We start from the raw sequence: 25,749 nt of genomic DNA on the forward strand, positions 1-25,749 counted from the left end.
TATAGCAAAACCTCTGTAGGAACTGATTTAATGCAAGAAGCTGTGTGGGCTGTGGTGTTTGGGAGGAAAATTTCTAGACTTAGGCCACTTGGGGCAGGTCTGACCCTGGGTTTTGGGAGCGCCGAGGCTTCTCAGAAACCTCATCCTCGTATTTTGCATCTCACAGGTGGTGCTTTCCTCAGCATGCCAATGAATTTGGAGGAAAAAAAAGAGCTTTTTTGATAACTTGAGCTGCTTGGGCTTGCCCTTAGCTTGGTTTGGGCTTTGCTTGGAGGAGCTGCTTGGCTGTGGCTTTGTGTGTGCGTGCCGCCGGCATCAGTTCTTCCATGGAAAGCATCTCCTTTCAGTCCTGCCTCCAACCATCGGCTGTGCGTGCGGTAGTTGTCCTTTTTTTCTGGCAGCCCTGGATTATGCACTTTGCTGGGACTTTCCAGGGCAACAGACGCAAAGTTGTGTAGTCACAGAAAGCCAGACACTTAAAGAATGGGATTTAAAGGGGCTTCGCTGCTGGCAGCAGAGGAGCCTTCCCCAGCACATCCTCCCCACCCTGGTCCTCTGCATCCCATCCCTGGGACAGGCTTTCTCCATCCAGGCTGTGGGCGCTGACGCCAGGCATTTCACTGCTGAGCTCCTCTGCCCCCTGGGTCCGGAGCACGCCGCTCTGCTATCTATTTCCCTTAGAAAATCAGCATTTTGCTGTGCAGCACCAGATTTCGGGTTCACCCCAGTGCCCAGGACTTGCCTTTCGCTGGAAACTCGCCTCTTTGCCTGGCTTTGTGTGTGTGCGTGCGTGAGTGTTGGCCGCGAGCATCGCTGAGCATCACTGAGTCATCTGTTTCTCACAGTTCTGCTCCAGTTTGAGGTGGCAGACAGGAGATTTTTTTTTTCTCCCCAAGTCTCGGTGCTCTGTAGCGACAGAAGTTGGCACATCAGTGTCAAACCATAAATAAGCGTTCCTGCTCACTTCTCCCTACGCGGTGTGGGGCTGCGCCGCTGCTGTGGTGTTCAGCTGCCGCGGTGGAGCTCTCCTGGCACCAAACCTTGCTGGGGCTTGGCTCCAGCTGGCCCAGCAGCCACGTGAACTGGATCGAGGAGGCAACTGGGTAGCTTGTGACGCCAAGAGCGCTGGCCTCCCCTTGACAGCAATGCCGAGATGTCCCGGTGAAGGACGCGGCGCTCTGGGCGATGGGGTTATGGGCAGGGCGAGCAGAGGGGGTTTGGGTGGGTTTTCCCTCCCCCCTGACTTATATGCCAGTCCTTGTAATTCTGAGTGCTCGGGGCACGGAGGGCGGTGTGGAGGATCCGCTGTCTCTCTGCCATATGTGTTAATTTATAGCACTGCCATGAGTGAGATCTGCCTCGTTATCCCAGGTATTTCCTCTGGAGGAGGGAAATCAGGCTGTAATATATCATTAAGCAGAAAGCCTAGGGGAGCTCCTATCCTAGTTGGTGCGAATCCTTCTTTTATCCTGTTAGAAGAATTGAATTATACATTTTGAGTGTTCGGGAGATCCAGCTTGCAGTCTGGTTGGAGCTGCGTCTTTCCCTGCTGGCGCAGCAGGGTCCGGGAACGCGTGCGGGTGTTTCGGCGCAGCATTGGTCCGCAGCGTGTGCTTTGCTCTGCCCAGATTCGCAGAGCAGGCCCGGGCTAGCGGCGTGGAAGCAAAAGTCCTGCCTCCAAACGGAAGCATCTCGTTGCCGCAGCTCCTCCCATCAGCGGTGGTTTTGGGATGATTTCAAGCATGCAGGGTCCAGGCGGGCTGGAAGGAATAAAAGTAAGCAAGCCTTGGGTAAGACGGACATTCATTCACCTGAAATACTTCAATTTTCTGCGCTACAGCAGTATAGTCAGCCACAAAAGTTAAAAATGGCTTTATATTCTCCTTACGGCAAGTTGATTTTTAGTAGGACTCGGCAAAATCCCACGCTAATCTGAGCACACACCCCCACACCCAAACCTGCCTATTTTTGTGGGATTTTGAGGGTGGATTGAGTCGGATCCACCTCTGCGTTGAAGGGGTTTATTTCTGTAAACGCCTGTTCACGCAGACCATCTGCCGCGAGCGTCCGGGGGGCTTGGGTGGTAGAGAGGATGGGGAGCGCTTCTCCTTCGGCACTGGTGCCTCTGCCTTGGTGTCCCCAGAGCTCGTCTCGCTGCAAGGTGCAAGATGACGCAGATTTGTAACATAGCAAGTCAAGGACATAACGTGGGATGGGTTGGGAATAAAATTCTGCAGACCACAGCACATTTCATGGAAATACTGTACTGGCTTGAAAAAAATAATAATAAAAAAAAAGCAGAGATCTTGCTTCATATTTTCTAAAGAATTTTAGATGCAGAGTATTTTAATTTTTTTGTATATATATATATATATGCATAAAATCAGTGGTTGGCTCCTACAGCTTGCACCTTGCATCAAAGCCACGAGTTAATGCGGCATCAGTGGCTCTTGTGGGGGCTGATGGGCGATGCCTCTGTGGAGCCAGCTGGAAATCTGGGGCCAGACCTTCCTGGCCGTGCAGTGCCCACATTCTAGCACTTGCATCCGAGTCAACCGCAGCTCCTGTCAAAGCACGAGGTTTGGTGTTCTCTCTGGGAAGGTCGCGAGCAAAGATGCTGTGCCAGCAGCCACCGTCCCAGTGGAGGGCTGCACCGGGGTATTTTGATACTGAATTTTACACGGCAATTAGCCAGAAATCCAAAAGAGGTGTTTTCAGAGCCTCGTGGTGCTGCTTCTCCTCCTGGCTCACGTAGAAGCGGTGCTGCTCCCATCGCCTGCTGCTACGGTAATCGCTTAAAACTGGGAGACAAGGGGTGCGGCGGTGGATTCTGGGAGAATTTATTTGCAGTGTAAACATGTTGGTCAGGAGTCATTAATATGACATTCACACAACTCTAATAAAGTACATAACACGGAGATCTGGCACCGCTGCAATACCCGGAGGACATTAAGTATGAGTCTTAAAACCAAGAGTATTGGAAACAAGATATTTTTACGTCTCGTTTGGGAGTAATATAATTGCGTTTTGTGGCTCTAGCAGATGCTTGGGCCAGCTGGTTGGAGAGCATTGTGGGTTTTTTTAGCTTTGGTGCTATACAGCTACAACCCTTATATAGAACTATCTTTAAAAAAAAGAAAAAAGAAAAAAAAAAATCTCCTGGTTGAAAGACCCGTTTCTGATGTGTGCATTCCCTTCATGATGGCACAGCCTGTAGACACTTCTGTTGCAGTGGCTCTGGATGTTAAACTGCATGTGGGTTTGGGGTCTAATTTGAGGCAATTAAACATTCAAGGCAGTTTCACTGACCTTTCTGCAGAGTTTTTGCTCTTGTAGGTCTCTCTGAGAGGGAGACTCTGGACCTGGCTGGGCGGCGGTTTTTGGAAGAGAACCGTCAAAAAACTACGTACTTCTGAGTCTATCTTTGGCAGGGGGTGGGGGGGAGCTTGTTTCCAGCAACCTGTGGACTTCAGCCCCAGGGGTCCTTGGCCATCGCTAGGTGTCGGGATGTCACTGGTGTGGTGACAGCAGCCATCACGGTTAGGGACGGTCACTGGTCCCGCATCTCCTGCGGCATGCATCGCCCTGCTCTCTGCCAGGGCTGCTGGCGATGCTCAGCCTGCCTGCGGTGGGGCCGCCCCACAGCCGCTCTGGGTTCGTACCAAGGAGACTGATGGGCGACCATTCCACGTTCATCAGGCATACGTACAAGCACCGCCGTGAATTATCTCGCCGGAGCTGATAATTTCCTGCAAACAAATCGGTTCTGATCTGGAAGTAATCGCCCGTATCATTCCTGCAAGTGGGAGCGATGACTTATGTTGATGTCACCCGCTGGCTTTTTATGGCAACAATTAATAATTCAGTAATTCTCTCTGCAGTGATGCTGTTCCGTTTATAAATATTTAATTTAGCTTCCCGTGTCCGCGTTGTCGCTGCCCTCCCCTTTGCCTCCTGACGTAACACCAGGCTCTCGGCGATGCTGCAGTCACCGTAGTTAACCAGCAAGTTGTCTGTGCTGGAAAATGTTAATGCCTTTCCTCATTTGCATCTCTTCCTTACGTTAGTTAAGTCTGGCTTTGGTGGCGTGAATACGAACGTTGACCGAGTGTGCCGTTTCAGTCAAAAACTGATTTAAGCTGCAGACCTAACCCGGGGCTGGGCGGCTCCTGGTCTCTGTTATAAAACTTTTTTGTTGTAAAACTTTCCAGTTTCCAACACAGCCATGGAAATAACTCTTTTTTTCTTTCTGCGTTTCTCTTTCAGGAAATTGCAGCTTATTTAATAACGTTTGAAAAGCATGAAGAATGGCTAACAACTTCCCCTAAAACAAGGTAACGTTGCTCATGCTTCAGCCCATTGACTCATTCTCACTGATGACTTGACTTGCTAATCAATGCGTTGGCCACCGAGTGAAAACTCCCAGTCATGCTTGACGGCTTGTGACACCAAACTCTCATTAATTGACTTAATGAGCATTTTATTGAATGAAATCAGATTGATTAAAAATGGAACAGCTGCGATCTTGACAGGTTAAAGTTTTAACCCGATTGTTCAGGATTTAATTGTATGCCTTCAGATGAACGGATTTGAAAGCCTTTGGGCGAGGTTGCAGGCTATTTATCTTGACAGTGCTCCCTACAGCCTCCAGCTTTAAAGAACTCAAAAAGCGCAAAGCCCTCCCCTGTGTGCTCTGCCTGTTTAACATGCAGTCGCAGGGATTGTTTGCGTTTCGGTGTTTTTCTTGCTGGGGTTAAGTGTTTGATGGCGAGGAGATCCCAAAAAGCCGCATTAACAGACATGTTTGCAGTTTATTATTCAGTAAATGTCATGTCTTCTTCGCACTACCATAAATGTTTAACTCCTCTACTCCCCTGGGAACAGAGACGTGAAGTTTCAGCTGTGGCTGTTTTCCTGCCGTTTTGGCTGCATTCAGGCTCGCAAAGTTTCCGTACTAACGCAAAAAAACAACTCTTGCTTTCTAATGTTGTGGGGATTTTGTTGTGGGTTTTTTTTTTTTTTCCTTGTCTTCTTTTTCCCAATCTTTCTCTTTCCTCTTGAAAAGGGCAGGGTTGTCGGAGGGAGCCTGCTAGGACCAAGGTGGGAGAAAAGCCTTTTGTAGCATCCTGCATCCCATTGCCATCTGCTGCAGAGACCCACTGCCAGAGGCGTCCGGGGCAGCTGGTGGCTGGGTTTGGCATTGCCTCGCTCTGTGCTTAGCAGGGTCAGAAATTATAGCGAGGCGCAAAGAATGGGTATTGCCTCTAACAAACAGTACGGATGAATTCCCCAGGTGTTCCATAGCTCCCAGCCAAGGAGAGAATGGAGGTGGAGGCGGGCAGTGCCGCAGCGGTCGGGGCGCAGGGAGGACCTGCTTTCCATGAAATACAGGGAATAGTGAGCTGTGTTATTTTAGGTTCCGTGGTTGTCCCCCCCTGCTGCCCCCAGTCTCTACTGTATTTTTTGTGACATCTTTAAATAATACATTTGCCTGTCATATTAAAATGTGTCTGGGATACCTGGAAATGGAGACATTTGAGACCTGATTGCTTTCTAGAATGGATCACCAAGACACACAGCCGCTGCGGTGGCTGAAGGGCCCTTAGATGGACCTTTCCCATCGACGGCAGCTGAGAGTCTCATCTTGGCGAGTGCATAAATGCTTTATTTCACTCCCCTTCTTGGCTGCAGGACAGCAGGTAATTTGATAATATTGGAGAAGGCTTTTTTCTGACCTGGTAATCCAAGTTTCAGAATTAATGCAAAACAATTTCTTGCTGAACCTTTGCCAGATAAGCCTATTACGCGGTCAGAAAACATTAACTAGTCTGGGTATACATGGCATCATTAAAGATAAGAGATTATACATGTTTTTGTAGCAGCGTCCTGTGATTTTTAAGAGTTGGTTTGCTAAAGGCAATGCACGAAAATAATTTTCTGATTAATATTACAATACCTTCCTCCTGTGTGTTTACACTTGAAAGAAAGAATGTCCCAGGAGAAGAAAAGTTGTGATGGCTGTTCAAGGACCTTCTTAAATTGTTGAGTTAGTTTTCTTTCCCTTTTTTTTTTTTTTAACATAAAAATTAATTGGAAGACTTAAATGCTGAGTTCATACAATCGGGGCTCTCAGTTTTACAGAATTAATGACATCGATCCGGCGCTGAACTGGAACACTCCCCATTCTTTGTGTGCCGGTGTGGGTGCCACTAATTTCATCTCAGAAAATTAATAAAAATGAATTGCACCACTGACACCTATGGAATTTCTTAATAAGATGATGTATAGCGCGATCCGAGGAATCGCGGCGAGGTGGATCGCTGTAGGGGGCACTGGGCGCGCTGGACGGCGGGTGTCAGGAGCTGGCGGCTGATGGTTGATGGTGGTGCCAGGTGGCGTTGCGGGCGGCCGAACCTCCCGGGTTACTGAGCCAATGCAGAAGGCGGCACAAGAGGGAAGAGTTTGTTTCGAGCCATTTCTGAATGCCTTCATTGCTTTCTCGTAAAGACGTTCCCATGGTCCGTGGCACCAGGAAGGGGGTGGCTTTGGTCAGGGGTGGAGGAGGAACCCTCTTACGATGCCGCTGGGGGGGCATTAGCGGACCTGTGAGGAAGCCTTCAAAGTCCTCTGAAATTGCCTTTTGATGAAACTTCTTGTGGAATGACTCCAATTGGTAAAATACGCTAAAATAATATACTGGGATATTATTACAACAGTCTTCTGAGTGCTCCCGTTTATCAACATAAATTAACAAGTACACCTCGCAAGGCATCGACCTTGATGCTTCCTTGAAATGGTGTTTGGTTACTTGAGAATGTTCAGGATAATCCGCAGTGGGTATTCCAGTCAGCAGGGTGAACTGGGGAAGCTTTCTGCTAATGCAGCAAGGCTGAAGTATCTGACATTTCCAAGTTTAAATGCAAATCATGATGACCAAAAAAGAAATAAATAAAAATTACTTGACATTTGTGTATCAAGTAGAACTTAATTGTTATTTACATTGGAATTTCAATGACAAAGCTGACTTTTAGCCCAAAACCTGTTCAGCTAGTTGAAGATACTTTGCTTACCTGTTTCCAAGTGCCTTCTGTAATTATCGTCTTTATAGAGTATTTTAAAAATACGCTTGAGTGATCTGATGTAGCCTCACCTGTGTTTCACAAGCGAGGCTGGGGCAACCAAAAAGACTTGGCCGTGCCCAGAAGCCGCGAGGTTAGTTTTCCAACTGGGAATGCAATGCCATGGGGGGTGAGTGCGCCCCTTCCCGCATTGCGTTTGCATCTCTACCGCGCCTCCAGCAAAACCAGAGGGTTTTGGACGGGACGAAGACAAGCATCAAGCTCTTGTTTCTTCCCTTGCAAAACCCAAACGATAAATGTTTCTGGGGAAATGATGCGGGATGCTGACGCGGGGCTAAGCCATCGCTCGTACCGATAGGCAAGCGGCTGGGGAAGTTCCCAGATGCAGGTTTTTCAGCCCGGGAAGAGCTCAAACGCTGTTTTTAGGCAGTGAGACTTGGCAGTGATTAATATTTCTGCAACTAAAAAGGTTGGGCAGCAGCCTGCTCCTGCAAATCTGTAGCGATTTACATGCGCTGTCAGTATGCATTTGGGGTAATTTAGTTTTACTTCTGCTACCTGCGGGGTTATTTTTAGCACTTTTATTCCCCTCTCCTGGCTTCAGGAAGACAAGTGTGGCTTTTGGTGTCGTGGGGAGGGACAGCAGCCCAGGCAGCATTTCCCGCTGATGAATCCCAACCTAATAAATCACGAACTCATCGGAACCTGGTTCACGACAGCGGTGCCACAACAGAACTGGGCTGAGCCGCATTTGCGTGGCTGGTGGGAGCGGAGAGGGCTCGTCCCCATGCTAGGGCGATCCCTTTGCTCATCAGCCTGGGGTCCAGGGAGGCTTGACCCGGCGCGAGTCCTAAGAATGTGCCAGGGTAGCAAAGAGCAGAAGAATAGTCACCTGGCTTGCTTTTGTCATAGACATCGTGTCTTGGAAAGGACCGCTCTGCCGTTCATTGCTGATGCTGGTTGCTAGAAGGGGGGTGCAGATTACATTAGACTGGGTAGAAATAACTTTTCCCCATTGAACATGCACTCACAACCATCGTTGTTTTCCTCCGTTGCTTTTTTTAGCAGTTTTTGCTGGCTTCAGAGTTTTGAAATTTCCCGAGAAATTCAATTTGTTACATTAAATGTGGGCTGGTGGCGGGGCTGGAGCGGAGGGTACCAGCCCGCAATGTGATTTAGAGGGAGTGTGGCAGGACCTGATGTGATTATTGTTTTAGCAAAACTGCTTGGGGGGATGTAAAAGTGAGCATAACACATCCGCCTCCCCTGGAGAGCATTGCTGTGTGCAGGGGTCCAGCCTTCCCCGGTGCCAGCGCCAGCATCGACCGGCCCCTCTGGCCTAGGGGGGTGCAGGATGGGTGCTGGGGGCTTACCCCGTTCCTTACCTGTCCGCCGGTCCAGTTTAAGGAGCGTATTTTATCTTGGATAGCTTTACCAGGGGCTTCTTAAAGATAAGTTAGGATCTTGCAGTATATTAATTTTGTATTAAATAATTAATAGTAAAATTAATTGAATTATTCAATTTTCAGGTAAAAAATAGGGTAATAAATATTCATGACTTACTTTATTAAGGGGATTTCCATTTCCTATGTCATTAAAGTGAGATTAACTAAGGTTGGGTTTAAATGAAGATTGAAAACAATTGTGCTTTGGAATTAATTTACCGCGTTAAGCCATTACCTCGCGAGCCGGCTCCGTGATGCGCTCCGTGCGGGAGCCGTCCGGCTGTGTTGGGGAGATGATGCTGCGGGGGTGTCCTGGTCCTTGTGCCGTGAGCTGGGAGTTGTGCAGAGGCGACCGCCCAGAGCTTGTGGTCAGTGGCAAAAGTTCCATCCATCTCCCCTTCTGCTTGTCGCAAGGAAGAATTCCCTCCAGACCTTGTTTAGGCTTTCAGGGAGCTCCTCGCTTTCTCACATAGCTCGTACTCTCCATGGGATCCGGGACCATCAGCCTCACCCATGCACAGTGCTGAAATTTTGGATTTTCTGCCCGTGCTGCTGGAATCTCTTGTTTACGTGTTTGGGGTCGCGTATGACCTATTTTTCTTTCGTCAAAGGCAATGTGTGTGCTGTCAGCTCTTTCTGGCTTGGGATGCTGCTTGACATAATCCCTGCTAAATGTGGCACATCTCTCTTTACACTTTAAAGATTTCATGACTCTCAACACTTTCTTCTCGCTGCTCTCAGTATTTCCTCCTCTTCCCCCACCCCAAAGAGGATAAACAGTACAGAGATGGTTTTTAGAGGAATTGATTCATATAGATTTTTAGCCAGTATGGTCCAGGGGTGTTGAGATGCCAATAATTAATTCCTTTAATAGCTCACCCCGTTTGTTTTAATGTGACCTAATGGCAGAATTGCTGGGAGCCACCGGGATGCCTGGCCCAGGTCAGTCAACTGTCTTCAAGTATTTCATGGAGACCCTTCCTACGTCTGCTCCAGCCTGGCAGCTGGGGATGGTTTCAAAGAACGTTTCAAAGATGCCGGGTATGGTTTCAAAGATGCCAGATCTGCAGCTGGTCCATGCGTGTGGACATCTCCTTTCCCCACTGCCCAGCTTTGCCGGGGTGGCAGTGCCAGGGCACGAAGGCTCCCCCTCCTCTTCACACAGAGTCAGGGCAGAGTCCTGCAGCATCACCCCTTGGAGAGGCAGAGAACCCTAGAAAACATGGAATTGTCAAAAGAAGCAATTATCTGATAATAAAGCAATTAAATTATTCAGAAAACTACCAAGCTTGCGGAAGGCAGACAGTAAGCTTTTCCTGTCAATAAATATGGCCAAGGCAAATACTTGGCATTCGTTTTTGGACAAAACTGGCATCCAAAATTTGGGCAGGCTCTGACTTTTTTCTAGACCAAACATTACAGGGGTGGGAGGATGCTCAGTATGAGCAGCTCCCCCCCATGTTGGCGGTGCGATCTGGGTTTAATGAGCCAGGTAAGAGAGGAGCTGCCTTTGTCGCGATTAGAGCAGAGGAAAAGTAAAAATGTGCAAGGAGAGATTTTGGGTTGGGGCTGCCGACGGCTGGAACCCGACCTGCCAAACCATCCCAGTATTTCCATGCATTTTGTGCTTCTAGTCGAAGGGTACTGAGAAGGATGGAGGCTTTAATTGCTGATGCGGGACCACTTAGGAGATGCCCTTTTCTGCGTAACGTGCAGAGGCTGCAGAGGGGCTAGGAAAACCGCTATTTGTTCATACTCTTTAAAATAGCAACAAAATTAAGGTCTTTGTCACATTTTAAAGGCTTTGCAACTTAATTTATATTCTGGTATGGTAATGAAGAAGCATCTTTTGTCCAGGAGGTGAGATATGCAAAAATAACCTTTAAGTTGCTCATAATTAACCTTTAATGATATTCTCTCATTTTTTCCAATACATTTTCTGCATCAACAACAACGTACAGAAAGGGTGCCTGAGCCTGCTCGTTGCATCTTAATGGCCTGCAAATACCAGCTGATTAAAAATAAGCTATTTATTTGGATTATTTATTGACAAAGTTTTTTTCCCTCTAGGAAATCTGGCACTGAAGTTAGTGCTGGTCTGGAGCCAGCACCGTGGCTCTCCCACTCTCCCATCCTTGGCCAGCCAAGATCAGGATGCCCAAGGTCTGATGCAACAGGGTGCGTCGTGTCCAGAGGCCAGACACTTCGCTTGCCCGATGGGGATGGCGTAATATTTATGGGAAATATAACGTTATTTAATTGTACATGGGTGCGTTGGCAACCACGTGCTAGAAATCTGGGATCGGGAGGAGGGATTTTGTGCCCCGTGCATGGGAAGAGCAGCCGGGAGCCACCCATCACGGAGGACCCGCTGTTCAGATTGAAAGAATACAAAGTGAATTGTGTAACAAGCTGCATTTGTCAGAAGATGGGGAGCTGGCTACAGAGAGAGTGATTTTAATTCTTTTCTTCCTTCCTTTTTTTTTTTTTTTTTTTTTTGGTGCTGAATAACAGTGTCTGTAGGTAATGAGCAGGCTTTTATCTTGCTGTGGCACGAGGAATAATTTGCCTACATGGGAGCTGGTGTGCCTGGCAGGTGCACGTGCTGTTCATGTGCACGCTGCCGGGCTTGTAGTGCCCTTTGATTTCTCTCGGGGTTGTGGGCTCCTGCATATTTACAGAAATTACTCCTTTTTTCCCTCCCCAAAGGCTCTTTCCATTGCACCAGGAGTTTCTACTGTTGTTTCTGGCGTATCTAAACAGCCAAAGCTTCCTTCCTCCTGCAGCGAGGTGCTAACATCAGCCTCCCATTGCGCTTTTCTTTTTCTTCCCTTTCCCTCCGAGCTTTCCGAACGTCCCATTGCAGTCGCTGTGACCCAGTGCGTTGAGGGACGTTTGTCACTGGTGGTGCAAGCAGTGCTGCTGGCTTTAGTTATTCAACTCACAGGGGATGCCTGACGAGCCTGGGGCCCAGCGGTGCATGCGAGGGGGCTGCCCGTGCAAGGGGGCTGCTCTCACTCCAGTTCAAAACTTGCGGCTCTTTCTTTTGTTTGCCTTCCCAGCCCCTTGCTCGCTGCTCCGTGAGCCCCTGTAGGTTCCCTGATAATCAGATTTGGCTTTCTGCAGTTCGCCCTCCCTGTTCCCAAGGTGGGTTTCAAAGCCCCCCATCCCTCGCTGGGGCTGTGCAATACCAGCGTTATAATCAGGCTGATTTCGGCGGTCCTCACAGCGGCACCGTCGGAGACGGAGGGATGTATTTTTGCATTTCGCTGCTGTGTTTCTGGGCTTCACCCACAGACCGCCCTGCCTGCGGTGTTCCATGCCCACGTGGCTTTACGCATTTTCCTGTAGGTGTAGGGTTGGTTTTCCAGCATCCATACATCCCCGTGCGTGCGTTTAGAGGGAAATCTTGTGGGAGATTCCTTGTGCGTAACGGAGCAGCAGGGAGCGCGGCTGGTTACCTGCGCAGAGGCTGCCACGAGAACACGCTGCCGCTTTGCACAGGGATGTACGTGAGCCTGCTGGGTCCAAATGTGGAGGAGTTGGTGGGTGAGCAAGAAATACAAAGGCTGAGAGCACCAATACCAAGATTTTATCTTTTTTTTTTTTTGTTCTTCCTAGTCCTAAGAAACACAGATTTGCAGGAATCTGGCAAAGATTCTCCTGAAGTTACACTCAGTTGGCATTCTTGCTATGCACGCTGTAACAATACTTTAATATAATTAAATTTTAAATTCCATGTAGAATCTGGTGGGTAGGCAGATGTACCGGTATGTTAAACTTTATGTCACTTAAAAATGGTTTTCAAGTACATCAGAGGGAGACCATCCAGCTGTAAAATTATCTGCTTTATGACGCTGCATCGCAGCTTTGGTCTTTTTGTTTTAATTAAAAATGTACCTTAAATCTCACACCCTCAGATAATTCCACCATGCCTTTTTGTTTCTTATAATTTACTGACAGAATGTAAAACGACACGATTCTTCTGCTGCTTGTAAGTACTGTTTACAGCAGGGGAAAAAAGTTTGTTAATTAGGATAAATGCCGCCTTGTTTTCCTTGGGTGAGTCAGTGCTGGGTTTCCTTCTGTCCCACTGAGCAGCGAGGCTGAGGGGTCTCTCACAGGGCTTGGGGGTCTCTTGCTGGGCTGGGGGGCTCACAGGTGTGGGGGGCTATGATAGGGCTGGGGGCTTGCAAGGGCTGGGGGGCTTTTGCAGGGTTAAGGGGCTCGCAGGTGTGGGGGGCTCTTGCAGGTCTGGGGGGCTCACAGGGGTTAGGGGCTCTTGTAGGCTGGGGAGCTCACAGGTGTGGGGGTCTCTTGCAGGGCTGGGGGGCTTGCAAGGGCTGGGGGGCTTTTGCAGGGTTTAAGTGCTTGCAGGGCAGGGGGACTCTTGCAGGGCAGGGCTGGGGGTCTTGCAAGGGGTTCGGGGGCTCTTGCAGGGCTGGGGTCTCACAGGGGTTAGGGGCTCTCGGGGCTGGGGAGCTCACAGGTGTGGGGGGCTATTGTAGGGCTGGGGGGCTTGCAAGGGCTGAGGGGCTTTCACAGGGCTGCAGGGCTGGGAGGCTCTTGCAGGACTGAGGGGCTTGCAGCGGTGGGGGGCTCTTGCAGGGGTGGGGGGCTTACAAGGGGTGGGGGGCTCGCAGGGCTGGCCTGCCCTTGCAGCTGCCGTGCAGACATCTGGGGCTGCTGGCTGTGCTTGCAGCAGGAACAGCCCCTTCCCCTGGGCCCTGCTGTCCCCCTGTGGGGGCAGAGGAGGGTCCTGCCGGGGTCCGTGGGAGCTGCTGCGGTGGGCTGGGCGCACGAGGGGTCTGTTTCCCACTCGTGACGCGGCCGCTTTACCTTCCGTCATTTTTGCCCGTTCACAGACAGCGCAGCCTTGTAGAGTGCTGGGTGGGGGGCGGGGGTGGGTGGGCTGACGTGCCCCCACGCCGTGTCCAGTACAGCCCAGTGAAGGGGCTGTGGGAGGCACCGTGCAGCCCGCGGGCAGGTGGGTGCGCAGGCACCCGGCCCCGGCGCTTTGCTCGCTGCTGCAGGGGGCTGCTCCCGGCGCTGGAATAAACTTTGGGGGCGTTTGCTCCAGCAATAATCTGAACTGCCTGGCCAGTGGCGGCCTTGCTGGAGGTGGGATGGAGATCTGCTAAATCATTAATGGTGCCGTTTCTGGAATTAAAAAAAGGCCTCGTCCCAAGGCGTCCCACGTGGTGATTCGCAGAGTTTTGCAACGTGATTTATGCTTGGCCGTAGGATTATTGTTTTCTATTGATTCTGCGGGAAATAAAGCGGCAATAAAAGCCCATCATGAGCCTCCTGGTGGAACGTGAGAACTGGAAGCTTTCCTGCCAGAAATCCTGTTGTCTCCTTGGTGGTGACTCCTCAAATGCTGGACCAACCGGTCTCAAAGCGAGCATCGCCTCGCGTTCCTCCTCTGCCTCTTCCCAGCATCGCCTGGCTTGGTCCAGCGAGGATGAGCCTGGTGCTGCTGTGACCTCCTTGATGTCCCTGCTGGGTGGGTGGGCCCACAGGCACTTGATTGGGGTCCAGCAATGCTGCAGAGGCTTCCCGGGATCTTCCCTGTCAGGTAGCTGCTGGAGGTGATCCTTCCCTGCCCTCTCCTGCCTCACCTCTGTCGTGGTGTGGAGTTAAAACTTTTTCTCCTACAGTTCAGGAATTATTTTTAATTGTGGAAAATCTAAGTTTTGCCTAAAAGTGACTCATCTTACCTGGAAAGCACTGGTCCTTTCTGTCTTCTCCATTGTGCTGTCATCCCGGGGCGTCTTGTTTGCTTGCTGCTCGGATGCCTGGCACTTTTACAAAATGGACAGGAAAATCTATCGACTCTGGCAAAGCTGTTGTATCTTTTCGCTGTAGAGCCAAGATGAGCTGTGTGCACCATTTGAATGCTTTTCTCCAGCCTAATTTAACAATGCCATGTGCAGCATGGCTGTATTTTTAAAACCGTCAAGCAATGATAATTTCTTGAGCACTGGTCAAGGTGTAGTGATAGAAACTGCTTCTCCCAGGAGGGCCAGGTAATGGCTGGGAGCTGGTGCATGCACTGAACAGACCGTGCACGACTGCAGGGGTGGGTTTGTGTCTTCGGGTGATCAAAAGGAGAGGATTTGTGGGTGTGATGAATTGCATTTTTCTCTGCTGATGGAGCCAGGGACCGCTGGCCTGTCGCACCTGAGCCTCTGAGTACTGCAGGCTGTTAACTTTCATCTCCACAGATGAACCCCCAACATCGAGGCATGCCCACTGCAGGATTTCAAGCAGCAGGGAAGTGTTTAGGTGAGATGGGGCAGTGGATCCCCATGGGATCTGCTGTCACCATCTGGCTCCTCTCCCAGCGGGTGGGCAGCAGCATCCCTTCCTCTGCTTCATCAGAGCACGTGTGAGTCCTGCTGCTGCCCGTGAGAGTGGATTGTGCCCATAGCGTTATTTCCGTATTTATTTTATAAATGTCGATGATGAACTAAGCTAAGATAAATAAGCCTGTTCCCTTGCACTGTTTAATTTACAAAATTTTAATGAGACTAATAACATCAGTACTTATTCTGTCTTTCGGCTGCCTGGAAGATGGTTAGCAGGTCTGACAGCTCGGCTCAGCTTGTCTTCCAACAACGTTTACAAACAGAGGATTTTACAAATGTGGTATTGAGCCATTTGCTTTTGTCTATGCTTCATCTCACATCAGCAGAGAAGTTGAGGGAGTGATGCAGATGATGGAAGAACACTATCTTTACGAGTGAAATTGTATCATTTTAAGACTATCATAACGCGCCAGCGATGGGCGACTGCATTGCAGCAATAGGGACGGGCAGGGGTGGGGGTAAAGCCTTACATGTGGCACCTTATCCACAGCCTTCTCTTCTCCGTCTTCATGGAGATGCATGTCCTGGAATTGGGAGCCGTGGTTTCCCCTGGAGAAACTGGTGCTCACCCTGCCTGCGAAGCTGCAGCAGGTCACCGGTGTTTTCCGCTCCCGCCTGGGATGCTCGTGGGTCTGAGGACCCGAGTGGTGCATGGAGCATCCCTGCGCCATTGCTGCGGTGCCCTCTGGAAGGTGATCATTCGTTTCTCATCAGTTGAGCCTCTTGCGCAGCAAATGGGTCATGCAGGGGAGATCTTCTTGCTGGGTAAGCAATTAGCTAAAACAAACTACTCAGAGGACAAATTATGCAGGACTCTTGCTCTGTAACAAATGAATTAATTGACTTTGGTATTTGTGGGATGTTCCCTCTGTTTTACTTAACTGTCTCTGGCTAAAAGGCTCCTGCATTTCCTTCTGCCTTTTGCTGCTGCAGTGAGCAAAGGGGGTTACGAGGAAGTGAAGTGATAATTAATAGAACCGTTGTATGTTTTCTTAAGAGAGACAAAACTTGTTTGGGCAGCGTGTCCAGGGGCATCTGTTTGATTTGTGTCTGGGGTGTTGTCAGCTCTCTGCAGCCCCGCAAAGCTCATCCAAAGCAGCCTTGGCTGAAAACAAGTGTGGCAGCAAGGCACGAGGTGGGCTCGTGATCCACACGCTTCTGCAAAGGCTTTGGAAACGCTGGTGCTTCAGCACACCGGCCGAGCTGCCCCCGGCTCCGTGGCGTGGTCAGGAGTCAAAGCCAGCTGCTCCCGGCACGGCGACATCCCCACGGTACTGCAAGGACATGTTAACCCCGAATATGTTTTAAAGGTTTTGTCTGGATCTTTGGGAATGGCGGGGATGCTACGAGCAGCGCGTTACCTGGGGTTCTAGCGCGGAGCTGCACCACGTGCCGCTGGAGCGGGGATTGCAGTTCTCTGGGCACTGGTGTGTGCTGGTGACTAACAAAACACTCTGGCCAGGTGGCTGGGTTTATTTACAGTAAGTAAATTAAAGCCCTGGTACAAATCTTTGCTGTGTAATGGGATTTGCAGGCAGCTGAGGAAGGTTGAAGCTGCTGGACCAGTTAGCAAGAAAATATTTGGTGCGTAAGGGGGAGTTTGGGTCACTGAACAACACGTTGTCCCAGCCACCAACGCGAAGGTGAAACGTGGCCAAGAGTCAGGTTTTTTTCACTGTCCTGCTTCTCATTTCTGCTTTGCAACATTCAGAGGGGAGCTCGTAAAGCCAACAGCACGGGCATCGTGGCGGAGAGAGGGATTGGCTGGGTGGCGAGCTGCTGACTTCTTAGGCATAACTTACCTGGCTGCTGACTTCTTGCTCTCCAGTTCGCTGGTGCAGTTGTTTCCATACCATACTGGTGCTGCGGGCTGGATGGCTTTGGTTGAGTGCTCAGCGAGCGCGGGGCAGATGTGGCAGCTCCTGAGCAGCCCCACCGAGACGTTGCTTCTCCCCAGGAACTTGCCAAGACCTTCACTCTGGCGTTTGGGTTGGTGTCTTCCCATCGTAATCCGCTCAGTGTTTGCAAACACAGAGGCGCCGTGTTCGGAACAGAAGCTGCCATCTTAAATGTTCCAGATTCGGTTGTTGTAGGAGCTTCTTGGGGGGGAGATTTGGAAAGATCCTCAGCAGGGCAGCGCCCGGCACGGCATCCTCAGACATCAAGGGCACACAGTCTCAGGAGGGGCCCATGGTTGGTGGCCTTGGGGTTCTTGTTGGGCTTTTTTTGTGGTTGCAGGTTTTGTTGTTGGTTTAGGTTTGTTCCCGGCCCCCCCCCCCCCAGGAAACAGTATATTTCTTATTTCTTGCTTGTCCTGAGCTCTCCAGAGGCTGCCTCACCCCTGCTGAGCCCTCGGCGTTAGCGGCGGTGCCGCGTGAACAGCCATGTGCAGCCCGTTCCTCTGGCTGGGGCTTTCATTCCTCTTGCATCCCGACCTTTCCACCTCATCGCCCCGACCTTGCTGCTATTTCTGGGAAGGGACGTGCAGACAAACAAGAAATACGGACGCTGGGCTCCAGCTGCGGCCGCCCGGCGATGGAGCAGCAGGGGCACGTGGCTCCCTGCGCAGCGGTGTTTGTAATCCCAGGCAGCATTAGGGGATCTAACCAGCTCTGAATTGTTTGGCAAATGCTTTTTGATGAATTGTGCCCTTTGATAACGGTGCCAGTGAATGGTCGTTCATTGCTTTCTGCTCTGCTTTAAATTTAGGATTCAAAAGATCTGGAGGATTTTATAACTGTGGCTCCACTTGCTTTCCCTGCCACCTCCTCTCCCTCCAGTTTTACTCCCAGGCTTTTCTAAATGCTGCTCTGTTCCTTTTCTTCTGCTTTCCAATCCTCCCTCTCGTCTTCTTGACTCCTGCAATTAAAAAAAAAGTCAGTGCATAAGCCTGCAGTGCCATTGCGCAGATCCCGGGTCTGAAGGGACAGTTCTATCTAATACGCCTGCCTTTATTCCGTCCACCTGCCTCTGCCAAAATCCCCACTATGGGATGAGATTTTCTAAGCGGAGCGGCTGTGGCTCGCCCCTGCGGGCTGGCGCGGGCGCAGTCGGGCTGCGGTTGCGGGAGGGAGCGATGGCAAACAGGGGAGTCAGCTCCGGGGGCGCTGAGGGGTCTCGCCGCAGGCTGGGGCTTGTGCCCGTGCTGGAGGACTCGCTCCTCGCCCGCTAAGCCAGTAACTATTTTAAGCACTGGAAGAATCGTTGGAATTGGGGGGGAAATTTTTCCCAGTGTAGATGTTCTTGCCATGTTCTGTCTCGTGTAACTGGAAGAAATGGTGGTGTGAGCTCTGCCCGGCCCTGCGAGTCGGGGAAGCCTCTCAGAGCAAGGAATGTCACAGGGCAGTTGTTTGGGTGGCCGTTGGACCTGGCAGGAGAGCTGTGGATGTCCCTCACAGCGTGGAGGTCCCCATCCCTCTGCAGCCTGCGGTGGGAGTGGGTGCGAGAGCTTCGGCCGCTTGTCCCGGGAGATGCAGGCAACGTACCTGGAGATGTTCACGGCACAGAGCAGGGTTTTGTTGGCCGGGCTTTCCTACCCTCACCCTTACTGAACAATTCTTTAATTACTTTATTTTTTTTTGCTGTTGCTGGTGGGCTGAGATGCTCCAGAGGTTGACGGTGCCAGACCGGTGCCGTGGCTGGGTCCCAGCGAGCCTTTGGGCTGCCCTTCCCCTCTCTGAGGTGGTTTGGTTTTCTTTTTTTAATATTTCTTCTTAAACCCTCGCGTTTGCCTCTTGCAAGAAGATTTTTGCAAAGAGAAGCACTCTGGAAGAGATCAAGGCCTGACCACTTCTTTTTGGGGCTTTTGTGTTGTTGCTGCTGTTCCCATGGGAGCTCCCCTGGGTTAGAGAAGTGGCCGCTGCTTTTGTTGTGCTGCTCCTGGTGCTGCTGCCCTGGCACGTTTCTGCTGAACAGGCTCATGACATTCAGACTAACAAGCAAACGATGCATTTTAGATTTTTTTTTAATCTATTTTTAATGATGAATCCTGCTTCCTACTGTTTACGAGCCACTAATGACAGTAGAGTCTTTTGACAACTTCAAAAGATGTCTCATCTGAAGTAAAATAAAAAAAAACCCACCACCACAACCCCCCAAAACCCCACAAAAACTCCACCAAAAAAACACAAAAACCCAAACTGAACAAAACCCCTCACTTGCTCTCAGGACTTTCTGAACTATCACCAAGTTTACTTGAAGCAGTTCAGTCTCTCCACCTGCTGAAATTAGTAATTTCAGTAAAACTGTGATGTACACAGTTTTATTGCTGCTTTAATTATTGCTATTATTACCTATCAAGTCAGCTCTTCGCTAAGCCGTGCTTCATCAGAGTTAAAGTCACCTCCTATTTCATTTCTCTTGCCTAACTCCACGCGGATTATAGTTTCTCGCACCGTGGAGCATTTTTGTTCTGAACCAAACCTCTCCTCGCGCAGCAGATTGCGCTCTGATAATACGGGAATTATTTCTCCGCCCCTGTAAAAGCCCCGCTTCGTTAGCTCGGTGACGGGCTGCTAATTTGCAAAGTCACTTTCACAAGTTTTAATACTCTCTGGCTGAGAGTCCTGGTAATAAATGTATCAGGTCTTAATAGTGTTAGGATGCTGTTGGAAGAGAGGGGGAAAATTAGGGTGGGTAATTAGCTCCCAGCTGTGGATGGGTGAGCGTGGGGTGGGGGGTGGGGGGGCGAGGGGGGGAGCCCGTACCGTGCCTGATCGGGTACCGTGCCGTGTTTGGACGTTGCTGCCTGTGAGCCTCGGGCGCGGCGTTGGGATGCCGGTGGCACACCACGAGGATGTTTCTGCGGCTGGCTGGCACGTGTGTATCTGCCTAAATTAAAAGGGATGGAGGATCCTTTCCTGCTGCTGCTGTCTCCACGAAGCGCGAGATGCTCCGGCGGTGTTTTCACAAGGGCCGCTGGCAGAAGCCCTCCCTCATCTCCTCTGGGAGGTTAAACCCCACCTGTGGCTGTTGGGATGGCTGAGTGATGAGCATCTTCAACTTTTTGGCCACTGCTGTGCTTGGAATGCAAATACCTGGCCGTCAAATGGGAATATTTTATATTCCTGAAGGCGTGGGAGAGGTTCTCCTGCTGCACAGGCAGCAGCATCAGAAGAGGTGGAGAATGCCTGGGGTGCTTCCGCAGCACAGCCCCAGGACCCCTGCGCTCAGTACCCAAGATTTCTGCCTTCTGCACTGGGAAGATGTGTTGGGTTCTTTGCTGCCTGTATGGAACCCCCTGGCTTTGACCCGTGGTTCAGCCTGGGACAGCATCCCAAGGGAGCGAGCGGGGGGATTGCGGTGACAATTGTGCCCATAACCTTGGGGTTTCTGCAGGTGTTTAATACGGCTCAGCTGGGCAACGAAAACCCAGCCCGAACAGCGGAGCAGCAGGCTGCGGTGTCGGTGTGGAAAGGGGTCCTGCCCTTCTCAGGGGTGTTCGTGCGCTCTCAGTAATGCAGGCAGAATAAGTATATTTTTATATAATATATAAAATAAGGGGGGGTGTGGGATTTTTCCTTCGGCTTGCATAGTTTATGTGGAAGCTAACTGAGTTTCTCGCTGTTATTAATCATAGTTTGGTCAGGGTTTAAAAAGTGAAAGTCTTGCACAGCACTAGCACAATTACAGCTCGTAATTCAGTTACAATAATTAGATCGAGCCTCTAAGCTTGGCACTAAGAAAGCAGATTTTAAATGCGCTTAGGATGTGATGCTCACGTCGGATAACAATTTGTGGGAGGCAGGTGAGAGGAAAACTGTGGCGTCCGCGGTTGGATTGACGCAGCCCGGGGGAGCCCTGGCTTTCCTGGCACGGGCGATCCCATGGGAATCGGGAGGCATCCAGTGGGGAAGGCTTCCCGTCCCGGTGGGGTCCTGCAGAGCAGAGAGGGGCTTCAGGTGGCTGATTTGGAGCTGAGCTGGGTCGCGGGTGTGTGCTCAGCCTGTGTTCTCGTCTTCTCCTTTGGCTGCAAACCTGAAATACCATCACAGGAACATGGCCCTCTGATTCCCTAAAATAAATCTTGTTTCTGCTGTGAGCCCGGTGGTTGTAAGCGAACTTAGGGAAGTGCAAAACCTCTGAATCGCTCTTTAAGTGGGGAAGGATGGCAGATCCCCCTAAACCCCAATTTTCCTCCGACTGCTGCAAACCCAGAGCGTTTAGGGCGCAACAGAAGCAAACGCGTGTCTTGAGCCGCAGTGCTCTTCACTTCCCTCGGGATGGGTGGCTGCTCTCCCTGGATGGGCTCCTGCCATCTCGCTGAAGCTGGCGAGCATCATCCCGGCCACTCTCCCGGCATCCCATGCTGAGGAAGGGAGGCGTCTCGTTCCTAAAGCACGGCTGCTGCAAAACCTTTCCTGAACCGCAGGGGAAAAAAAACCCCTAGTTATCATAATAAAACCTGGAATTAACCAGGTGGAAATGCCATGGAATGGTTTTACATAAACGGCGGGGGATGCGGGCCAGTCCCTGGAGCGCTCCTGAGCGTGTCTGGATTGTCCGTCCCCATCTTCTGGCAGGCGCTGACATGGATGGTGACAGTAACGGCCACGTGGGCTCATCGCTGCTAAATACAGCGAGACTAAAATACCTCGGCTGCAAAACCAGCAAAGAACCCCAATCGAGGGATAAGAAGTATGCTTTTAAAGTGGGAATTTTCTGCATTATATCAATTCACTTTAAGAAAGTAATCATGAAAGGATTGGGCGTTTGAGTTGGGTTTTTTTCCAAGTAAATGGCCAGAATGACATTGTAATTAAATTTTTAAATTATTTCTGGAAATATTGTGTATGTAAAATACAAGGCTCTATTTTTCTTCTCTTTTTTTTTTTTTCCTTTTTTTTAGTGCTTTTTTTAAGCAAACAGAAAAGGTCATGCCTTTCTTAGCAGCATTTTGGTGCCTGTGTGTAGGGAACAGTCACTGCCTGACTCTTTTCTGTCAACCTGGGCTTGGAAAATAACAGAGGAAAGAGCAAAACAGGAGGGTTTCCATCAGAGGAAATTGGGCAAACGTTTACCCTTTGATGCCCGGTGTGCTGTACTGGGTTTGAAAGACAGCAAGTGCAGCTTTATGGGGGGGTGGGGGCTGACACGAGGTTTTTAAAGAGTGATTTGTGCTAACTTGGATGGTCTCAAATTAGGGCATGATAGAAAAAGGATTTTCTGTTATCAAAAGCTAGTTCAGGCTAAATTAATCTGAAAATGTGTAATTTCATCTCGACTAAAAATACTGTAATGTAATTAAATTCCAAAGTAGGATGAGCTGAGAGGGTATAAGAAAAGATAAGCATCAGAATAAGACAATAATTGAGTTTGTATTGTAAACACATTCCTATGGGAGTTTGGGATTTTTGAAGCTGCTTCATTACAAATTTTAAGTCGAGAGCGCTTAACAGCTTTGGCATATTTTGGAGAAGTGGCTGACTACCTTTATGTTTGTTTGTGTTCTTTGCTTGAAGGATTTTCTGAACTTGGGTTTAATTCTCTTATTGTCTGCTAGGTTCTTAATAAGTTCGAAGGCAAATAATGCTTAGAATTTGAAAATGTGTGTTTCCATGTGAAACTGGCTGCCTTGTGGATTTGTGTAAGCTTCTCATCCGATTTTTCAAACAATTGGATCTTTAATCTATAAAATTGATCGGTTAGATTGGCATTGATCAGTAAGATTGGTATCATTAAAATACTTGATGTGTTAATTCTGAAGCGCGTCATATTGAATACTGGAACGAGTAAATCGTCTCTTTTCTGCACACAAGGCACTCGCTCAGTTTGTCAAGCCGGGGGCGTAGGAACGGAGTCAGGGTCAGGTCATGCCGCGGCATCCTTCCCTTGGGATGGTCCTGAGCCCCACGCAAAGGGGAGCTGCTGACAAGGATGAGTGATACATTAAGTCATAATTTGAATAAAATGGTGGCACACCGAATTGAACACTTTCAGCCCAAAGTGACTGCCAGGGTGTCCGAGGACCGCTGCCATTAGCAGTTTGAGATTCGTTTTCCTCATGCTGGCATCTTCATCTTTGCGCAATGGGTGCTGGGCGAGGGATGGAGAAAGTCGACGCCCTCTTGCTCTTGGCTCGATCCAGAAGCCAAACAGCATGGGGAAGGGAGATGCTTAGGAAGCTGCCTCGCATCTTGTCGTAGTGATAATGGCTAATTTAATGCCTCTTTTGTGATATCGCACAATCTGCTCAGTACTGGTACGTTATGCTATGGCGCTCTTTCAGTTTTTGCAATGGTTTGCAGGAAAAATGCAAAAATGTTTCCTTTCCATTTACTAAAAATACTTTACCCTTAATTCTGAAAAATTACTTTGCGGATCTTCATATTTCACAGACCATAACTAGATTACTACCTTTTACTGGAATACTTTGTGTTAATGAAGACCGATTGGGATTACATAATAGATTTCCTCTAAAGAAGGCATTATGTGGTTATTTTTTACTGTCTGGCATTCTAGTTAATTGCCTTGTCATCATTAATTGATGGGCCTAAATTGATATAAATAAATAGATTATATTCCTGAGGTTAATTTGAAAGGGAGGAGGGGCTTAAACCAGGTTGCTGCAGGGTGTTTAAGCGTGTGCCCCCGATGTGCCGGAGAGAGCTCGTGCGCCAAGGTCACGTTCAGGCGCAGTCGGTGTCACCGTTCCTAAATCCGCTTGGCAGCTGGGTGCAGCCGAGCTCTGCCCTCCCGGCGAGGGGAGGGAGCGCTCGCCTGGCCCTGGGGAGGCCGGACCTGCTGGAATTGCCCCGTTTTCTCAAGGCTGACCTCAGCTGTCAGCTCGGCTCCATCCTGTGCTCCAGCCCGGTGCGCAGGCACTGGTCCTGGCTGAGGACTGGGCTCCGCCAGCCCCCTCAGCCCAGCTTTATTTGACAGTTTGAGTGCCTCCGGTTTGCAGGTTTAATCCAGATTTATGTATATAATTACTGTTAATCGGCAATCAACTAAGTCCAAAGGTAAATCGACATTTTTTTTAATTAGATTGCAATATCGCATAAAATACTTTTTGCCTGGGAGGAGAGAGCTGCTGGTGGTGGGTGAGCAGCGCGGTGTCTCCTCTCCCAGCCCTTCCCGTGGTGCCCTGCACACCTTCCGCCGTGCCTGGCTTTGCTGGCAGGGGACGGATTTCTGCACTCGCATCCTGACGCCGCTGCCAGGCTGGAGCTTGAGTGCTGTGCCAAGCCTCGCGCTGGAGGAGCGTTCCCGGGGGCTCTGCGGGAACCTTCCTCCCACTGCCTCGTGCATCCCTTGTGAGCACGGCAAGAAAAAGAAAATACCCCCCCGATCCCCCCAGGCGCCAGGAAGGGCTGCGTGGGATCCGGGCTGGGGGGACCGAGGCATCGTGCCCTGCTGGCTGGGTGTAACGGAGCAGCCACGCTGCTGGGATGAGGACACCTCGGCGGCTTCTTCCTCCGCTCTCTGCAGCGCTGTCAGGCCACATGTCTTGTTTTGACAGCTGCCGCGCTGTTGTGCTGGCGCGCGTGGGATGCGGCACTTCTCCGTGGTGCTGCCCGGTGTTTGCGCTGCTCTTTCAGTTCATTCTCAGGGGTTACGTTTGCTCTGGAAGCTCGTAGAGAGCAACTTGTAAGGCTTCAAAACCACGGAAGAGAGAGCAAACAAATGGTTCCTTATAGTTAAGCACAGTATGTCTTGATACGCTTTACACGCTTAGCGTCTTTTCCCCAGTGCCCTCGGCTGTACATAGTCTGTGGGCTCCGTCCTCCCCCCGTGCTGGAGCAAAGTTTGGAAGTTTTCTCCTTCCCACCAGAGCATTGCCAGCTCTTCCAGCTGGAGCCTCGGCACCCCCCTGCTCCCCCCGGCTTCCCAGTCAGCCTTGGTGCCATGGCACAGCCGAGGTCCCTCCACGTGCCCGGAGGATGCTGAGGGCTGCCGGCGCTGCTCTGCCAGCCATTCGCTGGCTGCAGCCTTGGAAGTTCATTGACTGTCGAACTGCAATTCCGATTTGAAGTGGTTCTCAATTGAAATTTATAATTAATGAGTTATTATTCAATTTTCAGATATTTACAGATCTTTATGGTGTCTCAAGTCATGAGCCAAGCTCTGCACTGCTAGCAGAGGGAGGACCAGAAACCTTTTTCCTTTCTGTTGGCACAGAGCTCCTCTCTCCTCCTGTCCCCTCCAAGGTTTCCCGATTCCCAGCGAGCCCCGTGCAGCTCCCACCAGCCGCTGCATGGGAAGGTAATGCCCGTCAGAGCCCAGAGAAATAGGTGTTGGTGGCATCCTGGGAAGTTCCCCTGGTACCTGGTATTTTGGACAAAACCAAGACACGGCACCACTGGGGAAACGCTTGTTAGCCTTGAGCCACCGGCTGCAGTGAGCGGGGAAGTTGAACTGGCAGTAAGTCAGCTAAATAAATAGAATTTTTCTTCCCTTTCCTCCCTCCCCCATGAGAAAGCGGCAGCATTTGCACATGTGTATCACCACTGCGCTGGGAAGTGACCTGACTTTAACACCGCGTCTGCCTCTGGTAGAGCCACAACCAAAACAACGCCTGCAGAATGAGGCCACCTCAAAACAAGTTTTTTAAAAGTTAATTGGAGCCCCAGGTCCTTGCCATTACGACCCGTTTCCATGGCGAGAGCAATCAGTAATGCAGAGTGGCTGCTGGTGCGCAGCGGGTTGGGAGCCCTTCACGTATACATGAACGTATAGATCAAATGGGGGCTCTCCTCAGTTCGCTAACGGATATGGGAATGATTAATCTGAAAACAGTTTAAAGCATTCATGAGTTGTAAGAACTAATCCCCAATAAATCAAACGGCATCCCCGTGGGAGTAAGGAAGAGAAATAAATGAGGGCTAAAGAAATTGATAAAGATCCTTGAGCAAT

General features: G+C 50.1%; 1 protein-coding gene across 10 annotated transcripts in view; it reads left to right on the plus strand.

The window, feature by feature from the left end:
- CAMTA1 (calmodulin binding transcription activator 1) overlaps window positions 1-25,749 on the plus strand; it is a 323,207-nt gene that overhangs the window by 76,237 nt on the left and 221,221 nt on the right. For all 10 annotated transcript variants that reach the window (XM_040588315.1, XM_040588301.1, XM_040588306.1 and 7 more), the window contains one exon: window positions 4,267-4,334. In XM_040588315.1, the coding sequence (XP_040444249.1) occupies window positions 4,267-4,334 (68 nt within the window). The remainder of the gene's footprint in view (window positions 1-4,266; window positions 4,335-25,749) is intronic.

Source organism: Falco naumanni, chromosome 3 (assembly GCF_017639655.2).
Source record: "Falco naumanni isolate bFalNau1 chromosome 3, bFalNau1.pat, whole genome shotgun sequence".
Classification (NCBI taxonomy): Eukaryota; Metazoa; Chordata; class Aves; order Falconiformes; family Falconidae; genus Falco; species Falco naumanni.